The following is a 27,578-nucleotide window of genomic DNA, read 5'->3' as shown; positions in this document are numbered from 1 at the left end:
AAAGAAGTTTTCAAAAGACAAGAAAAGGGAAATGCCCCAGGAGCCCCCAATATCCCCTTTTCAACCAGCCCCATCAGACCTGGACTGGACCGGAGAACTGATGAGAGAACTGGATGGTGTGTGTGGTGGGGGACTGGGGGGGCGCATACGCCAGCGAATGGGCCTTCACAGTTCAGGTGGAGAAACCACAGTCGCACACACCTCGTCATTCACTCTTATCCCCCAATATCTATTCAAACAAATGTGAAAATGGGAAACTGAGCTTTACACCCGCAAGTAGCATGAGAGGTCGAGATGGGAATGAGATGGAGAGAAATATGAAGACTCTTTAAGAAATCCTTGAAAATAGGAGGTGGTGGTGTGCTGAGTGCCTGATGGCTGCAGGGGCTAGGAGGCAGGGGGTTAGGCAGGGGAAGCTGTGGGCACAGGATGCCTTCCGTACCTCACTGGTGTCATTGCTGCGGCTGAGTCTAGAACAGGCCCACGTCACATTAGAAAATGGACACATGGAGTTCCTGCTGTGGCTCAGCGGGTTACGAATCCAACTAGTATCCGTGAGGACAGGGGTTTGATGTCTGGCCTCACTCAGTGGATTAAGGATCTGGCATTGCTGTGAGCTGTGGTGTAGGTCACAGATGCGGCTCAGATCTGGCATTGCTGTGGCTATGGCATAGGCTGGCAGCTACAGCTCCGATTTGACCCCTAACCTGGGAACCTCCACATGCTGCAGGTGTGCCCTGGAAAGAAAAGAAAAGAAAAGGGACACATGGACATTCTGGGTTTTAAACCAGCCACTGGAACCAAGAGAGCTGATGAATTCCCTAGAAAATTGTAGACTGAACCAGAATCTCACAACCTGGGCCACCAGACTTTTCAGACAGCCCTGAACTTGCGATGGCAGTATGGGGCAGAGGGGGACAGATGATCCATGGCAGGATTCCCCACCCACTGTTTGGGACAAGAGAAATAATAGAGCTCATAAATCCATTCTTTCCTGCAAGCTCATCCCATACTCGAGGAGGCAGAGGCATACTGGATAACCAGGCCAGGAGATCTGGAGAAAATAATGAGGGTTTCTAGACTGAGGTAGTCAGAGAGACAGAAACAGAGACGGAGAGAAAACCAGAGGGCAGCTGTCGAGGAGTGCTGGTTAGCACTTGCAGCCCCTCTCCACCCACTTCTGTGCAGGCTGGTCTGACAGTGTGGTCGATGGGACGTCAATGAGCCATGTCATCCAGCACACAACCCAGTCATCAAGTGGGTTCGGTCACAGAGATGCCCATCACATGAGATAGGCTGGACTGGCAGTCAGCGAACTATGACAAGCGGGCCACGTCCAGTCTTCGGCTTTGTATGGCCCGAGAACTAAGAATGGTATTTACATTTTTAAACTGTTGTAAAGCAAGCAAGCAAACAAATAACAGCAACAAAGAAGAAGACGACTATGCTGCAGAGGTCATCCGTGGCCCACACAGCCTAAAAGAGTTACTATCTGGCCCTTTACAGGAAAAGTTTGTCTACCTCTGGTCTAGATGATGAGAAACATCCCATCAGTCTTGAGTATTCCTGAAAGGGAAACCAGGGGAGGTCCGGGAGAAGGACGAGAACACCACTCCATATGAGTTGCACTGCCTGCAAGTCCACTAAGCCAGACTACTGAGGTACACAGGAGCTATGGAAGGAAGCCTGACAATAAGCAAAAGAGAGAGTCATACTAGTCATTCTTTGCATTAGGTAAAGAATGTTCTGGAAAAGAGACCGCATGCAGAGCTCATACTGCTTAGGGGATTCTGCCATGGTTTGAGAAAGTGGAGATAGAGTTTGAGCCCAGGGATTGACAAAATTTCGTTAGGTGAGGCTTCTGGAACTCAATTCAGTGTCTCATGAGCATCTAACAGTCTGAAATGATCTTAGAAAGTTTAAGAAGGGAAGGATAAGGTAGATTCTGGGAAAGCCTATATTGGCTAGCCCTGCTTGAAATAAATACCAATCACAAAAGTTCACACTGAGAAGAAGTGGAGACATTACGGGGCATTGACAAGAGGATTTTTTGTTTTTCAAAAGAAGTCACCAGAAGATTCCTTTACATAGGAAGCTTCTCTATTAAAAAATGGAATATGCTCTATAAAAATTCATTTTGCAAATAACTTTTAGGGAAAACATCCACTCCATAGAGTAGGGCACATATATTGAATTCGGAGGGAAATGAACATTTCTAAACCAAAAATCCAGATTTATATTTGGATCCATGAACTAAAGAACTCTTGAACATTTTCCTTAAAGCATACATACTGTCTGCTGAAATACCTGGGAAATTAGTGTGTCATAAAAGTAGAAGCTGGCTACGGGTCTTCTATAAATGCAGTGCTTTAGATGAAAAACACTGGGCCCGGAAGCAGGAGAGCTGAGATTGAGTCTGGGCCCTGCCACTGCATGACCTTGTGTAAGTTAATTGACTTTGGGGGCCTCAGTTTCTTTATTTGTAAAATGAGAGGTTGGTCCCTTTCAGCTTTAACATTCTGTGACTATAGATAAATATAGAAATAAGATAAATACAACAATCTAGAAATAAGAAATATTCGCCAAAGTAAGCTTTGGAGTCAGTAGAAAAAAGTAGCAATGAAATATAATAAAAAGAATAAATTTTTAACTGCTAGCCAGAGTAAATATATCTCATTTAAAAATTAATGAAAAGATTTGTAATTTACAATTGATCAGGAGAGGTAAGAACATACATGTTGCTATTTCTTCACCATCATACATATGGAGGAGGAGATGAGTGTCGGGTAACTTGTACAATGAGCACGATGCTGCGTTCGCATGCAGAACATTTTCTAAAATTGGACATTAGAAAAAGCTCAACACCACACAAGGAATACATTTCCATAAAGCTTGGCATTAAAGAGAGAGGAGTTAACTGGTTGTTCCAGTTCGGATTTTGTTTGTGGATTTGCTGATATCAAATTCCACAAAGAGGCAAAATCTTACAAGCAAATCTCCTTCTGCCAGTGCCCTCCAAGAGAACAGCCGCCAGGGTGAAGACAGGCATTTAAGGATTGGTAATGCCACACAAATGTACCACTTTTTCCATTTTTCCTATTCGTGAAGTTTAAAAAAGTTTTTAAAACCCCAAACAGGCCACTAAATGAAATCAAAGGTTTTGCAGGTTCTGAGCAAGTAGTTGATGCACTCTGATAATTTCTTAACACCAAATAAACATGTATCTTATCCACAGGGCAATATACATCACATGGCCAGAGACAGATCACATAATGTAACAATAGCAGAAATGATGGGCAAGGTTGGAATGATTTGCAGAGTTGTGGCTATATACTCGGGGGCTTGAAGAAGTAGCATCACTTGGAACACACACACACACACACACACACACACACCACACACACACACGCACACGCACACGCACACACACACACTCTAAGGATGCTGGTCCTGGGACCACTGGCCTAGATTTTGGGCTTTACTGAACAAAAGTATATCCCTAGTTCAAGGAATCTATTACTTATGCAAATTTCCTTTTTTTTTTGTTTTTGCTAAACTTATTAAAAGTGCCTCAAATGTGTGTCGATAACCATTTACTACTCTATTCCTCTACAAACATTTCAGAGTATTCAAAAACTTTATTTCATAGTCTTGTTAAAATCCTTATCATTTTTTGCTGCCCTCTGATAAAGGCAGCTCTTTGTACCTCTTGCCCACTCTCTCATCTGATCCTTTCCAAGCCATAATAGTTTAGTCTCTAATAGCTGAAATACACACAATCTTCGGAGGGAGCAGGTGCTCTGGAATAGGTCTGGTCTCATTCTCGCACCAAGGGGAAGTGGTAGCACAAGACACAGATCAGGGCTGGGGAGCAGCTGAGGCTGTGTGCAATAAAAGTGTACCTGGAGGAAGTTTAATCATCACCATGGATACTGGACAGCTGACATTGACCTGACATTGATTGGACAGTTTCACCTTTCATGAGCAGGACACATTTTCACAAACTTTAGATCCTTGTGTTCCTTACTGAAGTGATAAGTAGTATTGATTCCATTCGTGTAAAAATGTTAAGATACAATGTGACTTATCTAGGCCTTCTCAGTGGCTTTAGCAGCCATGTCTGAGAGTCCCTCGGTAGTACCATACTGAACAGCACTGGGAATCAGAAGAATTTAATCAACCACCAGTAATTTACTAAGATAGTTCCAGGAGATTAAAGTATTTTCTATATTCTGGAGTGAGTCATCAGGAGTTTGACCTTTTCATGTTGAAAAATACACTTCTGCAACTGATTGATGCCTAAAATTCTACCAGTAGAACGTCATTCCTTTGGCTTAAGGCTTTTCCCCTGTTAAAATGCAAGTGACCCTCCAGAGACGTATCATTAAGCCTTATAATCTCAAAGTAAAGGAATTTACCCCTTTCCTGAGAGCATGCTTTCCTTAGTGAGGAGGAGGACAAACGAGGAGGCACTCAGGAGAGTTGGTGTCGGGAAGCAAGATCTGGGGGAAATGGAGTAGAGAGAGGAGACAGAGGAGCCCAACGACAGACCTCCAACTCATTCACTGTTTTGCTAAAGGGCTGTCCCTGTCAGCATGCTTACTGCAATGGGTGCTAACTTGCCACTCAGAGCAGGTGCCTTAGAAATCAGCCATGTTTTCTAATAATATTGAAGAGTCTTCGATGTATAGGCATACAAAGGTTTGGGGCAAAGGAAAAATAGACTGCAATAAAACATTTGGTGCAACAACAGATAGGGAGTTCCCTCCCCCATCCCCACCCCTAAATCAAAAGAACCGTACATGTTTATAGGAAGAAGATAAACCGATAGGACTTCCTAATAGAGTGCAAATTGCAGGGCTGGGATGAGGGTAAGGCACTTGCATGGCCCTGAGAGTGGGTGCCTCCTTAAATTTTCACTCCAGGTGCCTCACTCACCTCACCCTAGTCCTGGCCCTGGCAAATCAGATTAAAGGGAAAACTTGCTGTTGTGTTACAGCCTTACTGCTCATGGAAGGCTGCACTGGAGGAACAGAGCCCTGACCGTGAACTCATCTTTCATTAGGGAGGAGTTTGTTTCTGAGGAAGAGAGAAAATGGGTGCATGGATGGATGTGTTCAGACTGATGGGTCCAGCGGGATCGCAATCGACCCACGTCATCATCGGAGAGTTCAAACAGGCATTCGGGGACACATTTGTTATAAAAGCCTCACAAACTTGCCCCTGTCTTAGCATGTTCAAGGGACTGTTTCCAGATCACCTGGTTGATTTCTGGAGAGTAAGCTATGTGAGCTATTGTGCTGCCTGCAGTCTTGCCTCTTCAAAGGGTGAGATGTGAGCTAGGGATGCAGTTCACAGGTGTTGGGGTCAAGGGACAAGTTGGGGTCAGGTGGGAGGCCCAGGTGAGAGACTGAGGCAGGCAAAGGACAGGAGATAGCAGCGAAGCTTCCTGCTGTGCTGAGAATGACTTGGTCTCTAGGGTCAACATTTGAACCACAAATACACAATGAATACCCACCAAGTGTAAAGTGTTCTTAGCTACTCATTAACCTCCTCCCCTCTGCTCCCAACTAGTCAGAAGTCAGTCCAGCAGAGCCACCTGCTGCTATTGGTTGGAATCAGAGGAAACAAAGGGACAGAAACAGCTGGAATTGGAAGCTGATCTGGGGCCAACTTCATTTCGCCTGAACCCCTTCTGTAGTCCACCTTCAAAAATTGTTATCATTATTATCCACACTAGTAATGGTGGCAATAGTAGGTTCTCTGAAAGCCTTCCTGGAGGGACTTTCAGCCTCTCTTCTTCAGTCTTGGCAGAGTAGGTGCAGAAGGCAGCAAGCACTGTGGTATGTGCCTGGGTGAGAGAGACAGTGGGTGCTGTGATAACCAAGCGGAGGGGAGAGGCTGAGTGTTAGAACTGGGAGAGATGGCCGGTATTATGTTCATTAAAGATGGGTAGAGGAGTTCCCGTCGTGGCGCAGTGGTTAACGAATCCGACTAGGAACCATGAGGTTGCGGGTTCGATCCCTGCCCTTGCTCAGTGGGTTAACGATCCGGCGTTGCTGTGAGCTGTGGTGTAGGTTGCAGACGCGGCTTGGATCCCGCGTTGCTGTGGCTCTGGCGTAGGCCGGTGGCTACAGCTCCGATTCAACCCCTAGCCTGGGAACTTCCATATGCCGCGGGAGCGGCCCAAGAAATAGCAACAATAACAACAACAACAACAACAAAAGACAAAAGACAAAAGACAAAAAAAAAAAAAGATGGGTAGAAATTCTACAATTTGGTTGTTTGTTTGGGACTAGGTCCACCTGTTGCAAACTCTTAAGGGAATATTTCTGGTCCCCAATGTTATCTCTGACCGCACCCTGATTCCTCTTGTGCTAATGGGAACACCACTGGGCACTGGAGGGCCATAGTGAGGATGCAGAAGACCTAAAAATTCCAGGCACACAAAGCGTTGCAGAGGAAAGCAAGACTCAAGACAACTGAAAAATGTCAAGGTGTCTGGGTATTCAACTTTAGAATCTTTGTGGAAAACCACCAGAGATGGCGAGATGTGGGGAGAGGCAAAACCACTACAAGTGGTGAACAAGAAGCTCCCAGAAGAGTCAGCAGAAGTAACAAGTCCTATACGATGTGAGTCTCCTACTGGGCTTTCAAGCTTAGCAGTTTGTAACAGTTCCCCAGGAGCGGGCCCTGGCAGCCTCTCACTTTTGTTAGGCAAAAAGCACAAACACATCTTTCCCCACAGAGGAAAAGATTTCTGCCTTTTGGAATTCTGAGTCTGGGACAGACAAGTGTGGCAAGCAAGCATCTATAAATTAAGACTGGGAATGAATCTATTTTATATAGGCAACCCCCACCCCCTGAAATTTGGTCAGGACCTTGGAACCAAATAGTTGAAATGCTTTCAAAAGCAACTGGACTTTCCACAACTGTCTATTATTTGAAGTGGCTTCCATCTAAATCAGAGGGAGGTGCTGATGGTGAGGGAGTTGCTGGGCCTGGCCTGTACTCAGAAGTCTAAGAATTCAGAAATGTACCAACAAAGGGTCCAGGCCCAGGGCTTCTACATGAGAGGCCCAAGTTCCCTTAGCACTCAATGTGGTTTTCCAGCTGCTCTGTCTACTGTGTAGGCAGTTGGGCTAAGAACTTGCTTCCCACTGAGACCTATCAAAATCGAGATCTGCTTGTCTCTGGGGCAGTTTCCACATCCTCCAGGAGGTCGACCAATGACTGCTGGGTGGGAGGTGAAGAAGGAAGGGTTCAGGGAACCCTCTTTGCAAAGCAGGCTACGATTTCATTTGACTTTCCTTTTTCTCTCTTGGGAATGGTGGACAATTAATCCTCCATTATTGGTCGGCCAGTTTTCTTTGTTCAATGCTGTCTGTCCCCAGACAACCGCCCCCAAGTTCCCAGGAACCAGACCTATGAAAATCAAATGAATCATGGCTCTTGCTTTGCTTAGAAAATGGAACTGACAAGAATAGTTAGTGCCTATAAGCTTTGGCAGGGGGTAGGGAGAATGGGTCGCAATGATTGTTCTGGGGTTCTGCCAGCATCCCACTTACCCCAGTTCTTACCTGCTCCCCCAGCACGGTTAATGGAAAATTGGTCAAACAGCAGAACTTAAATGGCAAAAAGTAGCCCTTTGGGGGAATTATGAGCCATAGCAACTTGCAAGGCTGCCTTTTAGATTCTGGATCTATCCTTTCAGTCTATATGTTCTTGGGTGGGGACCAGAGTAAGATTTCCTTTAAACCAAACCAAACCAACCACAAACCACAATCTGAAGCGAATGGTGGTGGGCAAATTACACTTAATTTCTCTCCTCCTAGAGCCTTTGATGGTGTGATTCTTTCAGCTAATGACTTCCTAAAATGAACACTATATGCAAATGACAAGAGACTTCTTTGAATGCAGCATGAGCTGGGCACATACTAGCTATCATTGTTGGCAGACACTTGAAGGATCTCAAAGCACACATGCCAGTTACCTTGGATAGATCTGAGTGAACAAATGGCTGCCTCATTTGTTGGCTGAGCTAGGTTCATCCAAAGCAACCCAATCTTGGCCTTTTCTAGCAAAGGGGTGGGGAGTGTGGGGGGGTTCCTATATATTTACTGAAACTCATCACCCTGATCTCCGTGTAGACAATCACACTGAAAAAGGCATGAAGTTCAGGATAGAGTCACATTCATATTTTTGCATGACAAAGCCATCCAATCAACCCCATGCCGAAATAAGTGCACACCTGCAAACCGCTCGCGGAGGAGAGTTAAACTGTTAAACTTGAAGAGGCATCCGAGTCCTTCTGTTTCTCCACGCAGGGCCATCAAGGCCTCTCTGGGAAAGTGAATAATCAGCAATGGCACCCTGTGTCCCCTGGGTTTGGCAGCCCCCAATCTGCTCTCTCACCGAGCCCCTCTGTGACAGGAGCCAGGAATGGAGCAGCCTGGTCTCTAACTGAAAAAATGGCACATGTGCCCCTGCATCTGAGAGTTTTTTCTTGGTGCATACCACTGGAGGGGAAGAAGGAGAAAATCGGGAGTCAGTAATGACAAGATAGTGAGTTCAAAAACATAAGATGTCTGAAGATGATTAAAGTGCCTGATGATTTTAGTTCTAGGTGTGGCCTCTCTCCTGATGTCCAGAGTATGAATTAATGTCAAAGAAATGTAGGCTCTTTTGTTATCCCCATGGTTCCTTTTCAAAAACCCTTTTCCTCTATCCCCCTCTCTACTCAAGTTTAGTAGCTAAACCCTGCTTGCTGAACCCAGGGCTTAGGTACCGGGGTTATCGGTGGTTTCATAGTCTTTTGAGAACTGTGCAATAATTCGCCGAGCCAACGGGTTAGTGGTCTTCAGCAGTTCGGCTGCTGAGGGGCGGGACCTTGGAGTTGCCTTGCTTCCCTTCTTCTGCAGCAAGGCCTTGAAATCATCGTTTCTGCCAGCATCTAGGTTGGCACCACCACTTGACCCTGCAGGGGCAGCCGACTCACTGGTGGGAGACTCAGCCGTGTTCCTTATTGGTGAATGGGAGCTCGGTCTGCTGCTGCTGGCAAAGGCCTCACCCGGCTCCTTCCAGCCAAGCAGCTTTCTTTTGGACCTGAATGAGAGAAAGTTTGCTTGGAATGAATCCGTGTGGCAGGCATTTATTTCCTAACGCTTCATATAACTTCTTGAATGCCAGTGACATGATCTGGGAACTTCTATGCAGCAGCCTCGCAAGCAGTCGTACTTACCAGCTTTCTCCCTGCCAAATCCTCAGAGTCCCCTGACTGGCCCCCTGCCCCTACACACCTTTCAATGCCCACAGCTGGAGTCACTTGGCATGTGCCTGCAGGCTCCATCCTGCCCACATTCTGGGACTAAGGAAGAATTTAAGGAGTTGAAGCTAGTAGCTCAGTGACTCTGAATCAAGACAGCCTGGGAGCTGGTCCTGTTCTGAACTGGTGCTTCAGCTCCCATAACTGGGCTCTTTCCCGTTTCCTCGTCATCGAGCCCCTGCTTTGTGCCCCTGTCCAATAACTGGGTCCCCATCTGGTCCCCCATTTGCCTAAGTTCCCTCTCTGATGCTCGGCCTGGTGCCCCACTTCACTTCTTGATGAGATTTTTTTGGTACAAAGAATTCTGTGAAGGGTTAAATGTCTCTGACTGGAGGCAGAGCTGTGAGGGAGCAGATGGAGCCACAATAGGCCTTGCGGTTGCTAGGAGACGAGGGGCCTCTCACTCAGCACCTGGTCCTCCTCTCCCTGCCTGCCCCTCCTCCACTTCACCCAAAGATGTCGGTGGATTGGAGATGTGAGGCCCCGGACTGCATTCCCATATGTGGGTATCCGAACTTAGTCTCCAGTTTCCATTTTAATGGCTGCTTAGAGGTAGCAGTTTTTCTTCTGGTATGAGAAGGGAAGGCAATTACAACAGGAATTAAGGAAATTGGTCCAGACCTGTGTATCACAGTAAATAAATCTTCAGTTGTGCGTGAACCCACAAACACATCATCATCATCTTCCACAATCCATTCGGCTGTTTTATCACTGATTACACTCTTTTCTTCGGTGCTTGGTTCTCCCGAACTCCCTAGGCATAAGAACCAGAAGAAATTATTTTGACCACACAATTAGGACTAAGCACTTTCTCATACGTATTTCATCTGATGTTCAAAGCAAGTCTAGGAGGGCAGCAAGGCAGAGACTCGCTGTCTCCATTTTGTGAAGGAACAGGATGTTCCGAAGATTTAGTGATTTGGCCAAAGCAACGTGGAGGGAGTGATGGAGATCAGCCTGGATCCCTGTTCGCTCGTGCCTCTTATGTTACAACAGGTTGCCTGAGCACCCTCTTGTTTTAAATGCATCATTTTTAAAAATCAAGGAGCCGAAAGCGATCTAAAGCAATGACTCAATGAGTGAGTGGAAGTGGGACCTCTCTGAATCTCAGAGGGAGCCTGTGGAATTTGGGGGAGCAGATTCTAAAATTCCCTGTGCCTTTGATTTGTTTGCTTGTCTCAGTCACAATGATTTGACTAATGTTGAGAGTCCAAACCAGCTTAAGGAAGGCCATGAAATTTCGGTGTTTGGTGTTAAGGGTTTGAAAAAAGGATGAGAAACATGGATGAACCCGGAGGACATATTACTAGGTGAAATAAGCCATTCACCAAAAGACAAATGCCGTGTGATTCCACTTATATGAGGTCCTTAGAGGAGTCAAATTCATAGAGACAGAAAATGGAAGAGTGGTTGCCAGGGGCTGGGGGCAGGTTATTGTTGACTGGGTACAGACTTCAGTTTTGCAAGATGAAGAGAGTTCTGGAGATGGATGATGGTGATGGTTGTAAAACACGGTGAAGGCATTTAACACTACTGAACCGATCTCTTAAAATGAGTAAGGAGATGGGCTCCTAAGGTCCTAGGGTCCTAAGACCTAGTTTGATTTCATTAGCTCAGCACTGGGGATTCTGGGATAGACTGACCCGAAGGGGGCTTTGGAGATCCGCCCCTGGCTCAATCCCGATCCCAGGGGCAGTGAGACCTATTTAGAGGAACTCAAACCCTCAAGAGGCGTCCCCTCACTCATTTGGTCACCTTGGGATCAGGAGCATTATCTGGGGGCATTTGCTTCTATCTCTGGCCTTCCGTCTTCACCCTCGCCTCTCCTGGGATTGAAAAAAAAGCCAGCAGACACTCTACTAACCCAGAGGGCTTGCCTCCCTTTCACTGTCAGCCTGCGGCAGGGAAATTGTCCTTGTACCAGCCGATTGCAGGTGGTCACCGGTTGGGAGACCCTTGGAGTCTTCCTCCAGGGTGATGATGGGGCTGAGAGGCAGCCTTGGTTCAGCCGAGTAGGCCTCCATTTGAGCTGTGGGTGAGGTGAGAGGCAGGAACAGCACGCTGGGCTTTTTTGGGACGGGAGGTGGGATCTTGCCTTTCTTTTTCTCAACTTCCTCTTGGCTCTGGAGGCTGATTCTTTCAGGCAAGGCTCTCCCCTTGGGGCCCTCCTCCTCCAGACTTCCCTGGGGAGGTTGTTGTGTTCCTGAGAAGAAAGCACCAGAGGAACTGGCAAAAGGCATGAAAACAAGAGATGAGGGTGCTGTCGACTCCCCTGGGCTTCTGCCCTCAGGGCAGCTGGAGGACTTTGGTTTCCGCACCACCGTGTAGATGTCTTGAGGGAGTGGCCTCATGTGCTGAATTGAGATTTTGGGGGTCAAAGCCAAGGTAGGTGAAGTTAGTGGGTACTCCTCGGGGACAGACGGTGGCTTGTAGACCAAGCTTGGCGGCCTTCGGGCCAGTGGGGGCTTCTCGGCTATGGGAGGTTTCATCTTTCTCTCTGGCAAGGTCAAGACTTCTGCTCCTGACTCCTCAGCATAGTCAGGGCTCTCGATGTCATCTTCCGGCTCAGACTTGCTGATGGACCTCAGACGAACAGAACGTAAGTCAGACTGTGTAACCATGGGCATGATTGGCTGGTTTGAGCTAGTTTTCTGGGCCAGCTTGGCCCCAAAATTTGTATCTGAGTGATGCCGGCTGACCTTGGTTTTGCTTCGGATAGAGATGCTCATCCCTGACAGATCCAGGTTGGTCGAAGAGGTCAAGGGTAGGTCAAAAGAGAGCCGTGACTTGGACATTTTCTCCATTGGTGAGGTCGGGGGCAGCGATGACTTCCTCTCAGGTACCAATGGACGCACCCGGCCACTGCCGCTTGGAGGGGGCAGGTGGCCCAGGGTCAAGGACATGGAGACAGTAGGTGTGGGTGTCTCCGACTGACTGGAATACCCACTGGAGGGTGACATCAGCCCAGCAGGCCTTCCTGGGGAAGACACCTCTCTGGCCTCCACCTCAATGGAAAGTTGGGAAGGTGTCGTGGCCCTGGAGGTGGAAGGGGAGGCCAGAGACTCGGAGCTGCCCTGCACCTGGGTGCATTCAATGACCGTGGTGCCAGTGGCAGTGCTGGAGCTAGACAAGGATTGGTAGGTGTCCCCAGACTTCCAGTCAGTGAGATACCAGTGGTGAGCGAATTGTGCACCTTCTGGGTCTTTGAAGGTTGGCACAGCTGGGTGACCCTGAGCATTGGGGTGGGATGCGTGATGTCCTTGGTGTTCCAAGGAGAGGCAGAGGCTCCTGGGCCTCTGGTCCTTGGGTAGTGCTGACCCACCTTCCGGCAAGAGGACTGGCTCATCTTTGACCAATGAGACACTGCGAGTCGGAGGGGAAGGCTTCTTTTTGGCCTTCTTGAGTGAGATGCTCTTGGACCTCTGCCTCCTGTGCTGGGCCTCCTGTTGGACACTGAGGAAGGTAATGTTGTCCGCACTGTTACTGCCCTCCGAACCTGTACTGGCATAAGGCAGGGCACATGCTTCACTGACCTTCTGTTCTTCCTCATAGTCCATGTCTGTGGTGCCTGCGTCTGTGGGCACAGACAGTGACCGCTCCCGGAACCTGCTGGCCCCACCTGGGCCTGTCTCCAGCTTCGAGGTACCACCCGTCAGAAGGCTGACCTTGGAGGGTCGTTCTGATACCTGCCTTCGTTGAGTAGGATGCTCAGAGTAGCCAGCAGACCCACTGCATCCTGCCGGGGTATCTCGAGTGACAAAGAGGGTAGCAGCCTCCTTCGGAATCAGAGGTGGCAGTGTGTGCAGAGAGGCCCAAGAATTCCCAGAGGAAGGACTTTTTCCATTCTCACTGACTTGACTGCTCTGAGCGGCGGCACTTGGAGTCATGTAGGTAAAAGCATCTCCCTTCCAGGAAGTGGAGAACGTCGATCCCGTTGGTCCATTGCAAGAACTGGGGACGCTGTACACCATCCCCATGCCCTCCATGCCGGGGGGTTTTGTGCCACCACGAGACTGGAGAAGTTCTTCTGGGTCACTAGAAGGATTTCTCAGTACTGGCGAGGTGAGATGTGGGAACCGAGTTTCCTGTCCAACTGCAACTCTTCCATGAACACCCTCTGGAACTGAATGACTGGGCCTGATGTCCGAGGTGGAGGAGCAGGCCACACTGCCTGCTGGGCTGTTGCTGTGACCTGGAGAAGGTAAACACTGAATGTTAGTGGAGCAGCCAGGGATCCCCCTGGCAGCTGCTATCTCCAAAGAGATGGGAGCATCTTTTTTTTTTTTTTTTTAAGGGCCACACCTGCAGCATATGGAAGTTCCCAGGCTAGGGGTCGAATTGGAGCTGTAGCTGCCAGCCTACATCACAGGCACACAGCAATGCCGGAGCCGAGCTACATCTGCGACCTACACCACAGCCCACGGCAGCACCGGATCCTTAACCCATTGAGGGAAGCCAGGGATCGAACCTGCATCCTCATGGATACTAGTTGGATTCTTAATTTGCTGAGTCACAATGGAAACTTCGGGAACACCCAATTTTTGCTAAGAAGCATTTGCTGACAGCTTGGGCAGATTTCCTGGGTTCTTTCTTTCCATAGATGAGGATGCTGGGGAAGTTGGGTCCTTGCCCATCCCCACACAGTGAGTCACAGGCTGCCCTGGAACCGTCCAGGTGGCCGCCAGAGAATTCCCAGCTCTGAGTACTCCTTTCAGAGCTGAATAGGCACATGGGGCTCCCTTGGGTTTCTCCCAGGTTATCACCCCAGGCTCATGAAACCACCACAGACCTCAGCAATCACCTCCTGAGATAAGAGCTGAGGCTTTTGAGCTGATAAAGGACAGCAGCGTGACGTTCAGCTCCAGCAGTGCAGCGGGGAGTATGCCACAGCGGGAAAATTCAGAGTCTGGTTGCATTTTTTGGCACCTGTCACTTTTCGGTTTGGCAACATGAAAAAGTTAGGGTGACCTACAGATGTGAGGAAACCGTTCAGCTGTTCAGAGTCTCCAAAGATTTTCTCATACACGCTTATCACTGTTACATCATGATGAGGATGAGGATGAGGATGATGACTACTCTTAGGATCATTTATTTTTTTCTCTTTTCTTTTTATGACCACATCTGTGGCATATGCAAGTTCCCAGGCTAGGGGTCGAATCAGAGCTGCAGCTACAGGCCTACGCCACAGCCGCAGCCACAGCAACACCAGATCTGAGCTGCATCTGGGACCTACATCGCTGCTTGCGGCAATGCCGGCTCCTTAACCCACTGAGCGAGGCCAGGGATTGAACCTGCCTCCTTATGGATAATATGTCAAGTTCTTAACCCACTGAGCCACAATGGGAACTCCTTTTATGATAATTTATAATAACATCCACCATTTGCTGAACACCTACCATGTACCAGGCACACGGTAGGCAAATCACATAAGAAAACTCTAATCCTCAGAACAACTCCCCTAGGTTGCAATCACCATCCTCAATTTGCAGATGAAGAAGCTGAGGCTCAGAGAGGTTATGGAACTTGGCCAAGGCCTCACAGTTAGTAAGTGGAGAGGTCAGGATTTGTATCCATATCTCTCTGATCTGCGCTTTTTGGATGGCATTCATTTAACAGCAGTAATGGTTCTGTTAAGATGGTGCTTTTAGTGATGATTTCTCCCTTTATCTATCTGAATAAATTTGGCATATATAGTCATATTCCACTTATTATGGGAAACAATAACATAAAGAATTTATTAGCCTGGAGACCTGTTCTTCATACTCGATTGCTGTCCTTGAGATAAGGCCCTTAGTTATCCTTTGACAAAATTAGTGACGTATAGCTTATTTACAATGTTGTGCCCCTTGGTTATCCTTAATTACCATGTTGGGGAGTTCCCTGGTGGTCTAGTGGTTAGGATTCTGTGCTTTAAACGCTGCAGCCTGGGTTCAATCCCTGGTCTGGGAACTGAGATCCGACATCAAGCCAAACAAAAATAATTTACTTACTTGGCTTTTCCAGGACATCCAAAGCCGCCCCCCCACCCCCACCATTATTCCTGTTCCCTGTCACGGCAATACCATTCAGGTGGTGGAAATGGTGAGAGTGAGCAAGGGGAAGGGTTTGAGGGATCCGCTATGGTGGGGTCACCTTGGTCTCGCTGGGAATAGTTAGAGAATCCAATAATGGTCCGCCTCCGCCTCAGGGTGGACTTGGGGTTCACGGCTGTCTCTGTGTTAAACAACGACTGTCGCAAACTTGCGTGTTTATCAAACTGCTGCCCTGTAGCCAAAATAAAGACACTTGGGTGCATCCTGGTTTCGGTTTACAGTCCAGTGGAAACTGGCCTGAGGTAGAGAGAGGGGATGATGGCAGTAGCTATGAGCATGAATAGCATCCAGGCAGGTGACCCTTCTTCCCCATCCTCCCAACTTGGCCCCAGGCACCCACAGCTCCAAAGCATGCATGCTGGTTTTCCAAGGTACCCCCTCCCCCCCGGTTCACCTCTGAATCTCAGTGGCCGAGACCCATGGTTTTCAGCCCTGGCTACATATTGAAATAAACTGGGCAACTAATAACTGGAGTCCACCTCAAAATACTTAATACTCTGGCAACAGGGCCCAGGAAGAAGCCTTTTCTCCAAGTCTCCGTGTGATTGATTGTTCAGATGTACAGCCTGGGGTGAGAACCACTGGACTAGAGAGACAGGTTGAGACTGGATGTTGCTTGATTGCAATCTTTTCTCAGAGCCTTTATTCGGGCCGATGAGGACAGTGTCTCCAAGAAACCGCCCCATCCCTCTCCACCCATCCAGGAAGCAGACTGAGAGTCTCCCCTCCAGCCACCTGATGACATTTGATCAAAGTTTGCCCCTACATGGTGATTGAAATCTATTTTTCTTAAAGCACCGGCTCAGTCTTTGCTCCTTTGGGACTGCTGCGCCAGGGGCAGGGTGAGGGCGGTGGGGTGAGGTTTGCTGCTCCCCCCACTGTCTCTCATTCAGTGGCTGGCTACCAGAACCCTCCACTCCCAGCCCCAAGGGAGCCTGGGTGCCCCCCTCCCCAGCAAGTGGCTCTGTGGGCAAAACTCATGGCCTGCCTCATTAGGAGTAAAGTGGAAGTTTAAAAACAAAGTGTCCGCCATCACTTTGTGAGTTTCTGCTCTCAGCCCTCATGTCTCTGAGTACATCTCGCTAGGCCCCGGGCCCTATTTCCTGCCTCTGATTTCCTGAGATGACACCAGTGGTGCCAGATGACCCTATATCCAGGGAGCATCGCCACATGGGCCAGAGCGTCCTCATCATCTTCATCAACTTTTTCCAGTACACCACGGACCAGTGCTGGCTCACAGGGTGCCTCTGATCCCCTTGGGTTAGGACATCTTGAGTTCATAGCTTGCTGTCCCTATCTCCTTCTGAAATGACTGACCTTCCTTACAGCCAGTGGAGTGTGGAGAATTAATTAATAATGGGCATGGTACAGAGTGCTACATGTCCCCAAAGACACAGCCAGCTGAGCTGTATACAACATTTCCCCCATCTCGAGGTAGCACTGAGTCCTGGTCTTACACAAGTGGAGGAGGCCCAGCTCACTAGGAGACTATCGAGACAAAGTGTCACAAGGCTGGAGTTCCTGTCGTGGCGCAGAGGAAATGAATCCAACTAGGAACCATGAGGTTTCGGGTTCGATCCCTGGCCTCGCTCAATGGGTTAAGGATGTGGCGTTGCCATGAGCTGTGGTGTAGGTCACAGACGCAGCTCAGATTTGATGTTGCTGTGGCTGTGGTATAGGCTGGCAGCTGTAGCTCTGACTCCACCTCTAGCCTGGGAACCTCCACATGCGTGGGTGCAGCCCTAAAAAGCCAAAAAAAAAAAAAAGTGTCATAAGGCTGTTGGGCGGTGCCCTGGGTCAGATCCTCCCACTTACCGCCAGGACTCTGAACCCCACACCCCCCCCTTCCGACTCCAAACCCAGCTTCCGGCACAAGAAGTTTCCTTTCCCCAAAACAAACATAACTCACAAACTCTAAGTTTCTGCAAATACTCCAAAGAGAACCCAAGTTCATCAAGTTTTAAGAGTTTTCTGTTAAGAAAGTTTCATTTGCCATCAAATGGTCTCAGTTAGTGTGGCAAGGCCAGTAGAGAGTGAAGAAAGAGCATGCCTCCATTCCCTGGCGAGAGCCACGACCTTGACAGTGCAGGGTAAGCCAGTAGCAAAGAAAGTCTTGCTCCCTCCCCCAGCACCCAGTGCGTTGGGAGAGGATGATCTGTAGTTGGCATGGAGGGAAGCAGACAGAGGTGGTGCTAAGCAACTCTACCAGAGACGTTGATGGGCACGATGTCAGAGTGCATGGGGCAAGGCTGAAGCCACCGCTTCTCCTCTAGGACAGGCAGAGGGAAGGGGCTATTCCAGGCAGCTTGCTTGTCCGTAGTCGGCCTCAGGGAGGCCTCAGGGGCCCTCACACCCTGCGTGGTGGTCTCATCCTCGTTCAGCTGCCATTTTGTAGGCTGTTGGGAAAGAAGGTGATGGGAAGGGTGTGCTCCCAGCTGGAGGTGAGCCATGCCCACAGGATGGCTGTCTAGGCGGGGCAGTTGGAGGCTTCCTCTGGGAGGCAAGAAGGCGTGGACAGGCTGCTGGGCCCATCTCGGTGGGGCCTCAGGGTGGCTCCGCTGGGGAGCAGAGGTGAGTGGCAGTTTCCAGTGGGTAATGTAAGCAGTTCCAGGTCCCCCGTCAGTGGGCACGGGGTGAGCTCGGCATGCTGGCTCTCCCAGGTGGGGAAAGAGGCAACTCACCATCAGTACAAACTCCAGACGCCTGGCAGACTGGGGCCTTGGGCTGGGGGTGGGCTCGGGGGCCTCATCAGCAGAGCGGAAGGTCTGCCCCAGGAGTCTGGCCTCTGAGTACTGTTCCTCATACTCTTCTGAAAAACAGCACAGTGGATACACACTCTAGGGAGCCACGGCCAAGTCCGGGCTGGGGAAGGACCGTGAGCTGGGGCTCCTGCCCTAGCTGCCAGGCCTGCCTCGCATAGTTTCTTTAGGAGAGTTCCCGGGCGTCTGAGCCTCTGGATTCAGAAATGGAAAAATGCCTACTTCCTATGAGGGCTGAGGAGAAAAGAGAGTCAACTGAGTTGAGTTGGGCGGGTTCAGGGACCAAGACTTTATCTCCACAGCCCCCACCTCAAGGGCTCAACTCAGCTTGGGAAAGAGGTTCAGGATGCAGATGCCTTTTGCTACCATATGCTGCAAGGTCTTCTCTGGGAAGCCCTGCAGCTCTTCAGGTTTTCTGCAGCCCTACCAGGGACATAACCTGTGTGAAGCACCAAGAAGTTTGCATTGGAAAGTCCAATGTGGATGCTGAGAACTCTTACCTGAGCCTCCAAGGGCCCAGTTCCTTGCACCTTAGTCCCACTGTGTGTGTGCTTGGGGGGGGCGGTAGGGGGGGTGTCAGGTCCAAGGGGACCATGGTGAAGGAGAGGGAAGGTGGAGGTAGTGTTGGAGAAGGAAGGCGAAGCTCAGGGGCATCGTCGAGGAATAAGAAGGATGCAGAAGATGTGAATGGGTTTCTCTTAAGTGATGGATTCAATGAGTAAATGAAGGAGGTGAGATAAAGAACTAACAGTCAGGGCTCTGCACATTTGAACAAATACTTGAAGAATCATAAAAGCTTAGGGTCAGGAGAGGCCTCAAGGTTTCTCTGGTCCAACACCTCATTCTGGGCTCCGGCTTCCTCCTCAGCAGTCTCTCCAGGGGTTTCTTCAGCATCTGCACATGCCTGCAGAGAAGGGGAGTAGCCTTTCTCCCAAGGCGGCTCATCCCATCCGAGGACAGTCGGGGCTGTCAGGTATGTCAGGAAAGTTCTTCCTTATCTTGAAGTAAGATCTGCCTCCCCTTAGGTCTCCATACACCCGCCCTAATTCTGCCCATGTTGGCAATACAGAGTACACTGACTCTTTCTGCATGGCGGCTCCTCTCTTATCTGAACACAGGCTCAGGGTGTTCCTTGAAATCTTGCTTCTCTAAGCTTGCCACTGCCCTGGCAGGGAGGTAGGGGCTTATGGCTGTTTTCCAGTCGGGTGGCCCATCTGCAGTTTTCTAGTCTCCATGAGAGTCAGCCTTTGTTGGTATGGATAAATGCCAGCTGATAAGACCTCTTTTCACTTTTAATGCTCACTCACTCAACAAATGTCTACTGAGTAACTCTTGGGGCCCCAGCCTTGTGCCAGGTGATTCTGGCAACTTGAGAGTAGTAAGAGATGTAATCCTTTACACTGAGAAGCCCAGTCTGGTTGGGTGGGCAAAATATATACCCAGGACTAGTAGATGAATGAGTAAATTAATGAACAAATGAAAGAAAAAGCAGTTCAGAACTATACAGGTCCTCCTGAGCTGGATGGACAAAGTATAACTGCTTATGGAGGGAATGATGCAAAGTGGGGAAGAGGGAAGAAGGGCTTCGAGGCTTGGAAAAGAGGCCTGAATGGGACAGTGAGTGCCTGGAGAGTGCAAGGAGCCTGGAACCAGCGCTAGGGTTTTCTTTGCATTCTTTTCTTGAGACCTAACTTACTTACAGTAAAGTGCACAAGTGTGCGGTTCAGTGAATTATGACGCATGCATGCCCCTTGTAATCTCCATCCAGATATTTGCAGCACCCAGTAGTCTCTCCCATAGCACCAAGTTTGAGTTTTAATCCTCTTGCCACTTACATTGGATCAGTCCCTCTGGTCCATGTGCATGTTTTTCATATTGTAAGGTCCTTTCAGGGACCACGTTATTTTTCCTTTTATATTAATTTTAGTACTGTGTCTAGATCAACCTATGTTCCAAAGGACACAGACCAGGAGTTGATGCTGCATTTTATCAGGGTCTCTCCAGCTACAAGATACTCCTGCTAATGGGTTTATGAACATCCCACTCCTTTCCCCCCCTTTTATGGCACACCTGTGGCATATAGAAGTTCTCAGGCTAGGGGTCGAATCAGAGCTACAGCTGCTGGCTGACACCACAGCCACAGCAATGTGAGATCCGAGCTGCGTCTTGGACCTATGCTGCAGCTTGCAGCAACACCAGATCCTTAACGCACTGAGCGAGGCCAGGGATGGAATCTGCATCCTCACAGACACTATGGCCAGTTCTTAACCCGCTGAGCCACAACGGGAACTCTGAGAACACCCTATTCTTAATTCTCACAAAATCTTGCCACATGGGGAACTGGAATCCCCATTTTAAGGATGGCTGACTAATCTGAAGCTCAAAGAGGTTGGGTCATCTGCATAATGTCACAGGGCTAGTTAGGTGTGGGATTCGAATCCATTTTGGCTCTGATTTTGAAGTCTGGGTTTTCTCTCTCTACCTGGTGCGGGTGGTCTGACTGCTACAGCATAAGGACTGGGCTCTTTCTCTAGCTTGTGTGGACCCAACTTTATGTACAAGGTGCTCATCAGTATGTTCCAAAGACACTGGGTTGGGAATTGGGGATGAGATGGGCAACGTGGGTGCTGTATACTGGGCTTACTTTGGTGAGGCAGGAGCCACCCAGGAGATATGCGGGCAAGGTTATTGCAAGAGTAGAGTCACTGAAGCCCAGAGTAAGAGATCCTGCAGATGGCCTCCTTTGTCTTTGGGTGCAGGGATTCCAAAGGCATGGGTGATGGGGCAAGAGAAGGCCTGAGGGTATGTGGGCCCACACTGTGCGTGTCTCTCATCCAGCTCTCTTTGTAAATGACTTGACCCACGGCCCCGCCCAGGCCACCGTCCCTTTTTCCCCCAGAGACTACTAAACTGGAAAAAAAAAAAGTGTGCGTGGGTGGAGAGGTGGGACGGGGGGGTGTAAACAGTCGTAGAAAGTGGGCCCTTTGGAGTCAGTAGTCTGAAAGGTGAGAGATGGAAAGTGTGTGTTTTGTTTTTTTAAATAGGTTTTCTACTGTTCTCTCTTTTTCTCTCGCGGGTCCCTGTCCTTTTTCTTCGTCGCCTCCCTCCAGCCGCTGCGCATCTGGCCCGTGGGCTCCGGCCGCAGCCCCCCTCCCTCTCGGTACCTTGCAACAGGCTCTGGAGATTGAGCTGCGCCTCGCGAAGCAGCTCCTCTACACTCGGGGGCCTGCCCGAGGAGAGGAACACGTTCACTGGCTGTCGCCATGACGACCTCGAGTGGGCAGTCGCTGTCGCATTTTCCCGACCCGAGTTAGCTGCAGCTAGGGAAGGAGAGAGGCAGTGAGAGGCGCCGCCGGGGGGGGGGGGGGGGGGAGGCGGCGCGCGGCGGCCAGTGGGCGCCCGCGGTTCCCCAAGACCCGCCCCGGCCGGGGGTGGGGGTGGGGTGGCGCGGGCCGCGCTTAAAAGGCGGGGACGCGCCAGCCGCAAGATTTTTCCTCGACAGATCGTGCCGCAGTCCTCTCCCTCTCTCGCGCCGCCTGCCTCCGCCGGCCCGATAACCGCCTCACCGCCTGCCTCCTCCGCGCCGCGCCTCCCGGCTCTCGCTGCCGCCCGCCCTCTCCGCTCCCCTGGACGAGGTAAAGCGCCCCGGCCGAGCCGCCCGGTCCTCCGCGCTAGCCCCGGTGGGTGTGGCTCGGCCTCCCGCGCGCCCCGCCGCTGCCGCCGCCCCCTGCTCTTCTCGCTGCCCCCAACTCCCCATCCCACCCCAGCCCGCAGGCCCAGGCCCCCAGCTAGTCCCGATGTCCGAGGCTGCCGGGAATCTCAATAGCCTCCGCATGGCGAACGTGGCCTTGCGAGAAGAATTAAATGCCCTTCGCGGGGAGAATGCCAACTTGGGCTTCCAGCTCGGCAGAGCCCTGGCCGAGGTCAATTCCTTGCGGGGCAATGTCTCGAGCTACATGCGCTGGCCGATGCCAGTGATGCCCGTCCTTGCCGAGGAGAACTTTGAGTTCCCGCTCAGTGAGATTGACGCTGTTCCCGAGGGAGAAGTGCCCTTCCTGTGCTGGCCTCCGCAGCGCGCCGAGCCCGAGTACGCCCCGGACGAACTGTTGATTAGCGTGATCCAGGATTGCGGCACCTCCGGAGGGCCCGCCGACCCGCCCACGATGCCCAGCCCGCCCCCGCCGGCGCTGCCCCCGCCCCCGGCCAAGGAGCTGCCCCCGCAGCCTCCTCTGCCGCCGCTGGAGCGGCCCGAGATAGAGCCCTTTTCGGGCGACCCAGTCTACCTGGCTGAATTCCTGATGCAGCTAGAGACTTTCATAGCCGACCATGAGGATCATTTCCCCGGGGGCGCTGAGCGGGTGGCCTTTTTGATCTCTTTTTTCGCTGGCGAAGCCAAGGACTGGGCTGTCTCAGTCACCCAGGAAGGAAGCCCCCTGCATGCCAACTTCCCGCGCTTCCTAGATGAAATCCGTAAGGAATTCTGTGGCCCCATCCCCCCAAGTGTGGCAAAAAAGGCCATCCGCAAGCTCAAGCAGGGAGACTGTACCCTGGGCAGCTATGCAGATGCTTTTCAGTTCCTCGCTCAATTCCTCTCTTGGGATGACTGCCGCCTTCAAAATCAATTCCTCAAAGGCCTGTCAGAATTCTTCCGCAAGGAGCTCTTATGGTCAACTGAAATGGCCGACCTGGACGAGCTGATTCTTGAGTGCGTGGAGATAGAGAGAAAAGTGCGTGTCCCCAAGCCAATCCCACTCCCTGGGGTTCGCAATATTTTCTTCCCTTTTGCAGCAGACCCTCATCTCGAAGGTGAGGAGGGAGAAGAGTGTTACAGTGGGGATGAAGATGAAGAGGCACGCAGGCGCAGGCTTCAGGACAAGGACCAGCGGTGGCGCGTGAGAGCTGTTCAGCAGGAGACCAGGGAGGAGAAGAGGAGGAAGAGAGAGGAAGAGATGAGAAAGAAGGAGCTGAAACAGAAAGGGGAGGAAGACGAGGAGGAGGAAGAAGTGGAGGAGGAGGAAGAAGAGGAGGAGGAGATGAGGAAGAAGAGGAAGAAGGAAGAGGAAGATCAGAATAAGGATGAGGAAGAAGATGAAGATGAGGGTGGCCGCCAGGAACCAGAGCAGGAGCCGGAGCCGGAGCCAGAACAGGAGCAAGAGACGGAGGATGAGACCCAAGACGATGACCTGGATGAGCTGATGGAGATGGAGCCCACCTACGCGAACGCTTCCTCCCAGACTTCTGGCTACTATCATGAAAATTTCCTAGATGTGTCACCTCCCATCATACAGCCCAGCAGACGGAGGAACCAGAATCGAGTCCCACTTTTGGAGGGCCTTCCGGGTACCAATTCACCCTTCTACAGTTCGCCGCCACTGATTCGCCGCGCAGGTCGCCTAGGGCAACGCCAAATTCGCCGCCGTCCCCCAGTGCTATTCCGCCTCACTCCGAGACAGGGGGGCCACCGGGCCGCACGGGGCCGAATCCGCGTGTGAGCGCTGGGCCAAGCTGGCCCCCCAGGAACACACCCTTCCACTGCATCCCCTGCCCCCTGCTTTCGCTGCCACCCCTGCCCCCTTCACTGACCAGTACTTAAGGGCGTTCCAGACCTGCCAAACCCGAAGAAGACCTGGAGAACTCCAGACCATCCTTTGACCATGACCAGGAAGTAACATATGTGCGACCAAGGCCATCTGGGAAAGGAGGGCTCAGCGATAGCTGTCCTCTCCGCACACACGCTGCTCAGTCCTGCCATGAGCCAGAGAGCAGGTTTCTGGGCCTGTTCCCATATATGAACTGGTCACCCTCTCGTATTTCCCCTCTAGCTGTTCCCAGCCCTCACCTCTCCAGCGTTGATTCACCCCGTGTCCTACGGTTTAATCCTCTGACTGGCCAACCAGGACTTCACCCAATGCCTCACTGATCTGCCCCAGTGAGCCAAAGGACAGGCTCCACTGAACTCCTAAAGCCACTGAGGCCACTTACAAGGGATAAGTGGCAGAGAGCAGGAGAAATGTACCCAGAATCCTACACTTGCTTTGGGTCACACCTTTAGCAGAAGGGCCCCAAAGAGGCCCCTGCATCTAGCCCAGTGAGAGTATGCAAAACCACATGTCCAGTGGAACACCCATCTGAGACCCATACTTGACTGACTGAGCAAGCTGGTTCCATTTTCCAAAAGACTACGGGCTCAGGGCCTCAGGACTCACCAGATCTGGGACCCTCTTGTTTTACTCCCCTGCCCTCCTGGGCATCCTTAGTGGACAGAGCCCAATGTTCCAGGTCCTACCCCTTTCCTTGATGTTGCCTAAAGGGTAGGCAGTTGGGGGGGTGGAGGGTTGGGGGAGGAGGAGAAAGCAGCAGCAACGACTCAGTTTGACCTCGAAGGAGTGACTCTTTCCTTAGGGATGGTGGTATCCTCCCCAAGCCAGGCCTTGGACTGCAGTCTCCAGCTAAAGGTCTTGGCAGGAGAGCTGTCATTCTTGGGGTTCCAGAGGTGGCCTAATTGGCCTTTCCTTCCTGGATGGCCCAAGAGAGAGAGAGGCCCAAGCCCTGCTCTTCGACTCCAACTTAAAGGACTCCTTAGTTCTGAGAGGAGAGAGGAAGGTTCTCTCTACAGAGACTGCACCCTCTGCAGCCTTGCAGCCGGAATGACCTTGCATCTCTCACATGCGGGGCAAGCCATGGCCTGGTGCTGGGCATCCATCAAGTAGATGGTGAGGCTTAAGAGGCTGACTGCCTCCTAGTAACTCCTGGGGATTCTGGGTACTATCTCAGGGACCCTCCTAGAAAACATTGCTCCTGCAGTGAAAAATACACACTATGTCACTCTGGCCACAGAATGCCAGCCAGATGCACTGCTGGCCTGAACTGCCCTCCACACTGGGCTTCCTGCACAGAGCCTGGCAGCCAGAGCGTCTATGGCCAGAGGGAGGAAAGCTTAGTAAGTTAAGCCTCTGTTCCTCACTGGAGCCTGACAGATACTCTCAGCCCAGCTTTAGAATTTTGAACCCAGAGGCAAGAGAAAGGACCTGGAGGAAGAAAAGTCACAGAGCAACCCAGTCCTCCGGCTGGTTTCTGGTGAGGCCTCTGTTCATCAGCGAAAGGTAAGAAGACCTTTTGTTGCTCACACATTTCTCAGCCTGGGGATCGGTGGAGCCAGGTTCCTATAACCTGTTGCTACCTTTTAAAAAGGCTACTACCCTCTTCCTCCAAAGACAAAAGTAACACATAATCACTATAGAAAATATGACAAATAGAGAAAACTTTAAGGACCCTAAAGCCCCAAACATTCCGATCCCCATCACACAGACGCAAGCACTGTTAACTCTTTGCTGCCTTTCTAGTTTGTTTTAGCTGCATCTTTTTCAAGCCAAGATCATCCTGCAAGTTCTTGATCAGCAAGATTTAAAATGGCTGCTACCTATGCAGTCATGCCAACTGAATTGTTTATTTAAGCGTTCTCCTCATGGGTTGGGCATGTCAATTGCCTGGTGTTCCCCGTCCCCACCAGTGCAGGAGTAAATTAAATAACCCTATAAAGAAAATTTTGTCTGTTTTTCAGCTGTTTCCTCAGGAGAGAGTTCCAGAAGGGGAACCTCTATTCTCCGAGGCCACAGACCCTGTTTGCTGATGTCAACACGCTGGCCCTGCTGCCCACGTCCCTGCCAGAGAAGTGCAAAGGACAGGTGCCTTGCACCCTCACCTCCAGGGACCTCTCCGCACAGGCCCTGCCTGTTCCCATGGTGCTTCTCTTCCTGAGCTCCTGTATCCTCCACCAGGGAAAGAGCAGATGAGCAGTGAGCTGGTTTCTGGCCCTTTGGTGGCAAGGGAGCTTGATCTCCCCTTTGGCCCCTCCCCCCCTTTTCCAGATCTTCAATATTGTGATGTAACAGCCATAAGAGCTGTAAGAGGAACTATGGGCTTTGGGTGCTTTCTTGGGTTGAAAGAGGGGTGGGTGGGGGTGGGGGGCTGCATGCAGGGGTATGAAGGCAGCCCAAGGATTCCCAGAGACCCGGGAGGAAATCGTTTGGAATAAATGTGTTATTGTGTTATTGTTGCATTGCTGTGTCGTGAAGATAAGAAATTGTTCTGTATGCTAAAGCTTCCTCCTCAATAAAAAGATAAAGGGTGTGTAAAGACTGTGTCTCTCTCTGGGTTACTGAGCAAGCACAGAAGCCCACCCAGAAGGCACTAAGTACTTTCCAGGCACTTTGCCTGGATCAGCCCTATCCTGAAGCCTTGCAGTCCTTCCATGATGAAACTAAGGGCCCGGACTTACTGAATTTGTGGATGGTAGTAGTTGTCCTGAGGGAAGCGGAGGGACTAGGCATCTTGAAAAATAGCATTAGTTCTCCACTAATATAAAGATATAAAGGTATGAGTTGGCCTAGCCTTACCATCCTATAACAGCACACCCCATCCCCACCAATACACACGCACACGCAGGACTTTGGAGGGAGGGGGGGCCAAGTGGGGAAGGGAGGAGGACCCTTCCACTTCTTGGCACTAGATGGTGCTGTGGGACACTAGTGAGGAAGCTGGTGAAGATTTTTAAATGCATCCCCAGAGCAGTCCAGGCAGACACCCTCCAGCAAGATTTCACTGTTCCTCATAGACTGTTGAATCCCATTCTGGGATTTGCTCAAGTTTCCCAGCCAAGAGCTGAATTCCACCCCCCCCCCCCCCCGCCTCCACCCCCGGGACAGTGGGTGGGAACGTTTATGGAGCCCCCTGCTAGGTACAAGTGCCCTCCCAGGCACTTTGCATCCATTATCTCATTTCGTCTCACCCTCATCTTACAGGTGAGGAAGGCTTAGAGAGGAGAAACCACTGGCCCAAGATTTACAGCTGCTAAGTGGCTCTATCACAGCCCCGCAGCTGCCCTTTGTTAGCTCCAGGGACACTTGGCCCTTCTCTACCTCCTCTCTGCTGGCGCTCCTGTCCCCTGGACCCTGTCCTGCCCAGCGACCCTCCCGCCCTGCCCACTTGCACTGTACAGGCGTGTGAGAAACAAAGCTGAGCTTCAGAAGCGCACTTGCTTTGCTTCTCTATGGGGAAGGAAGGAAGGGCGGGAGGGAGAGGGGGAGGGAGGGAGGAAACCAGCATGTTTCTGACCATGTGCCAGGCACTTTCACCACATTACATTCCCACACTCAGTGAGGCAGGTAATGGTGTCTTCTTTTAGAGCAGAGGGGCCTACATTTCAGAGATATTAAGTTCCATGGGGGACATGAGTCTTAGTGACTCCCAGACCCCTACTCTGAACTCCATGATGCCCCATGCCTATCCCGGAAGGTCCCTGAGGAGCTCAAGCCTCAACCTGACTGGATTCTAGGTATTTGCCAAAGCCACCAGGTATACATCAGGTGTGCTATCTTTGGGGGCTCTGGGAGAACCGGCCTG

The 27,578-nt window shown here is 50.8% G+C and overlaps 2 protein-coding genes across 16 annotated transcripts in view; one reads left to right on the top strand and one right to left on the bottom strand.

Moving 5' to 3' along the window:
* Nucleotides 1-7,311: 7,311 nt before the first annotated feature.
* The window catches only part of NHSL2 (NHS like 2), a 285,277-nt gene continuing 265,010 nt past the window's right edge, over nucleotides 7,312-27,578 (bottom strand). For 4 of the 15 annotated variants that reach the window (XM_085008410.1, XM_085008415.1, XM_085008416.1 and 1 more), the window contains 7 exons: nucleotides 21,341-21,496; nucleotides 18,099-18,226; nucleotides 17,624-17,813; nucleotides 15,458-15,589; nucleotides 11,190-13,517; nucleotides 9,947-10,079; nucleotides 7,312-9,105 (listed from right to left, as the gene is read on the bottom strand). In XM_085008410.1, the coding sequence (XP_084864536.1) occupies nucleotides 8,781-9,105; nucleotides 9,947-10,079; nucleotides 11,190-13,517; nucleotides 15,458-15,589; nucleotides 17,624-17,813; nucleotides 18,099-18,226; nucleotides 21,341-21,496 (3,392 nt within the window). In that variant the 3' untranslated portion in view covers nucleotides 7,312-8,780. Of the gene's footprint in view, nucleotides 9,106-9,946; nucleotides 10,080-11,189; nucleotides 13,518-15,457; nucleotides 15,590-17,623; nucleotides 17,814-18,098; nucleotides 18,411-19,014; nucleotides 19,143-21,340; nucleotides 21,497-27,578 lie in introns of those variants that run through there. The other 11 variants (XM_021079846.2, XM_085008420.1, XM_085008419.1 and 8 more) reach the window with 8 other exon arrangements.
* Nucleotides 21,860-26,312, top strand: RTL5 (retrotransposon Gag like 5). Its single transcript, XM_005657832.4, has 2 exons — nucleotides 21,860-25,279; nucleotides 25,738-26,312. Exon 1 carries the CDS (start codon nucleotides 21,974-21,976, stop codon nucleotides 23,666-23,668), a length of 1,695 nt encoding a protein of 564 aa, XP_005657889.1. The 5' UTR covers nucleotides 21,860-21,973; the 3' UTR covers nucleotides 23,669-25,279; nucleotides 25,738-26,312.

Source organism: Sus scrofa, chromosome X (assembly GCF_054392235.1).
Source record: "Sus scrofa isolate SSC_HxYL_T2T_F1_AM1 chromosome X, Sscrofa_HxYL_maternal_Yorkshire_Landrace_v2.0, whole genome shotgun sequence".
Classification (NCBI taxonomy): domain Eukaryota; kingdom Metazoa; phylum Chordata; class Mammalia; order Artiodactyla; family Suidae; genus Sus; species Sus scrofa.
Note: the sequence above shows the minus strand (reverse complement) of the source record. Positions and strands in the feature narration are given on the sequence as shown.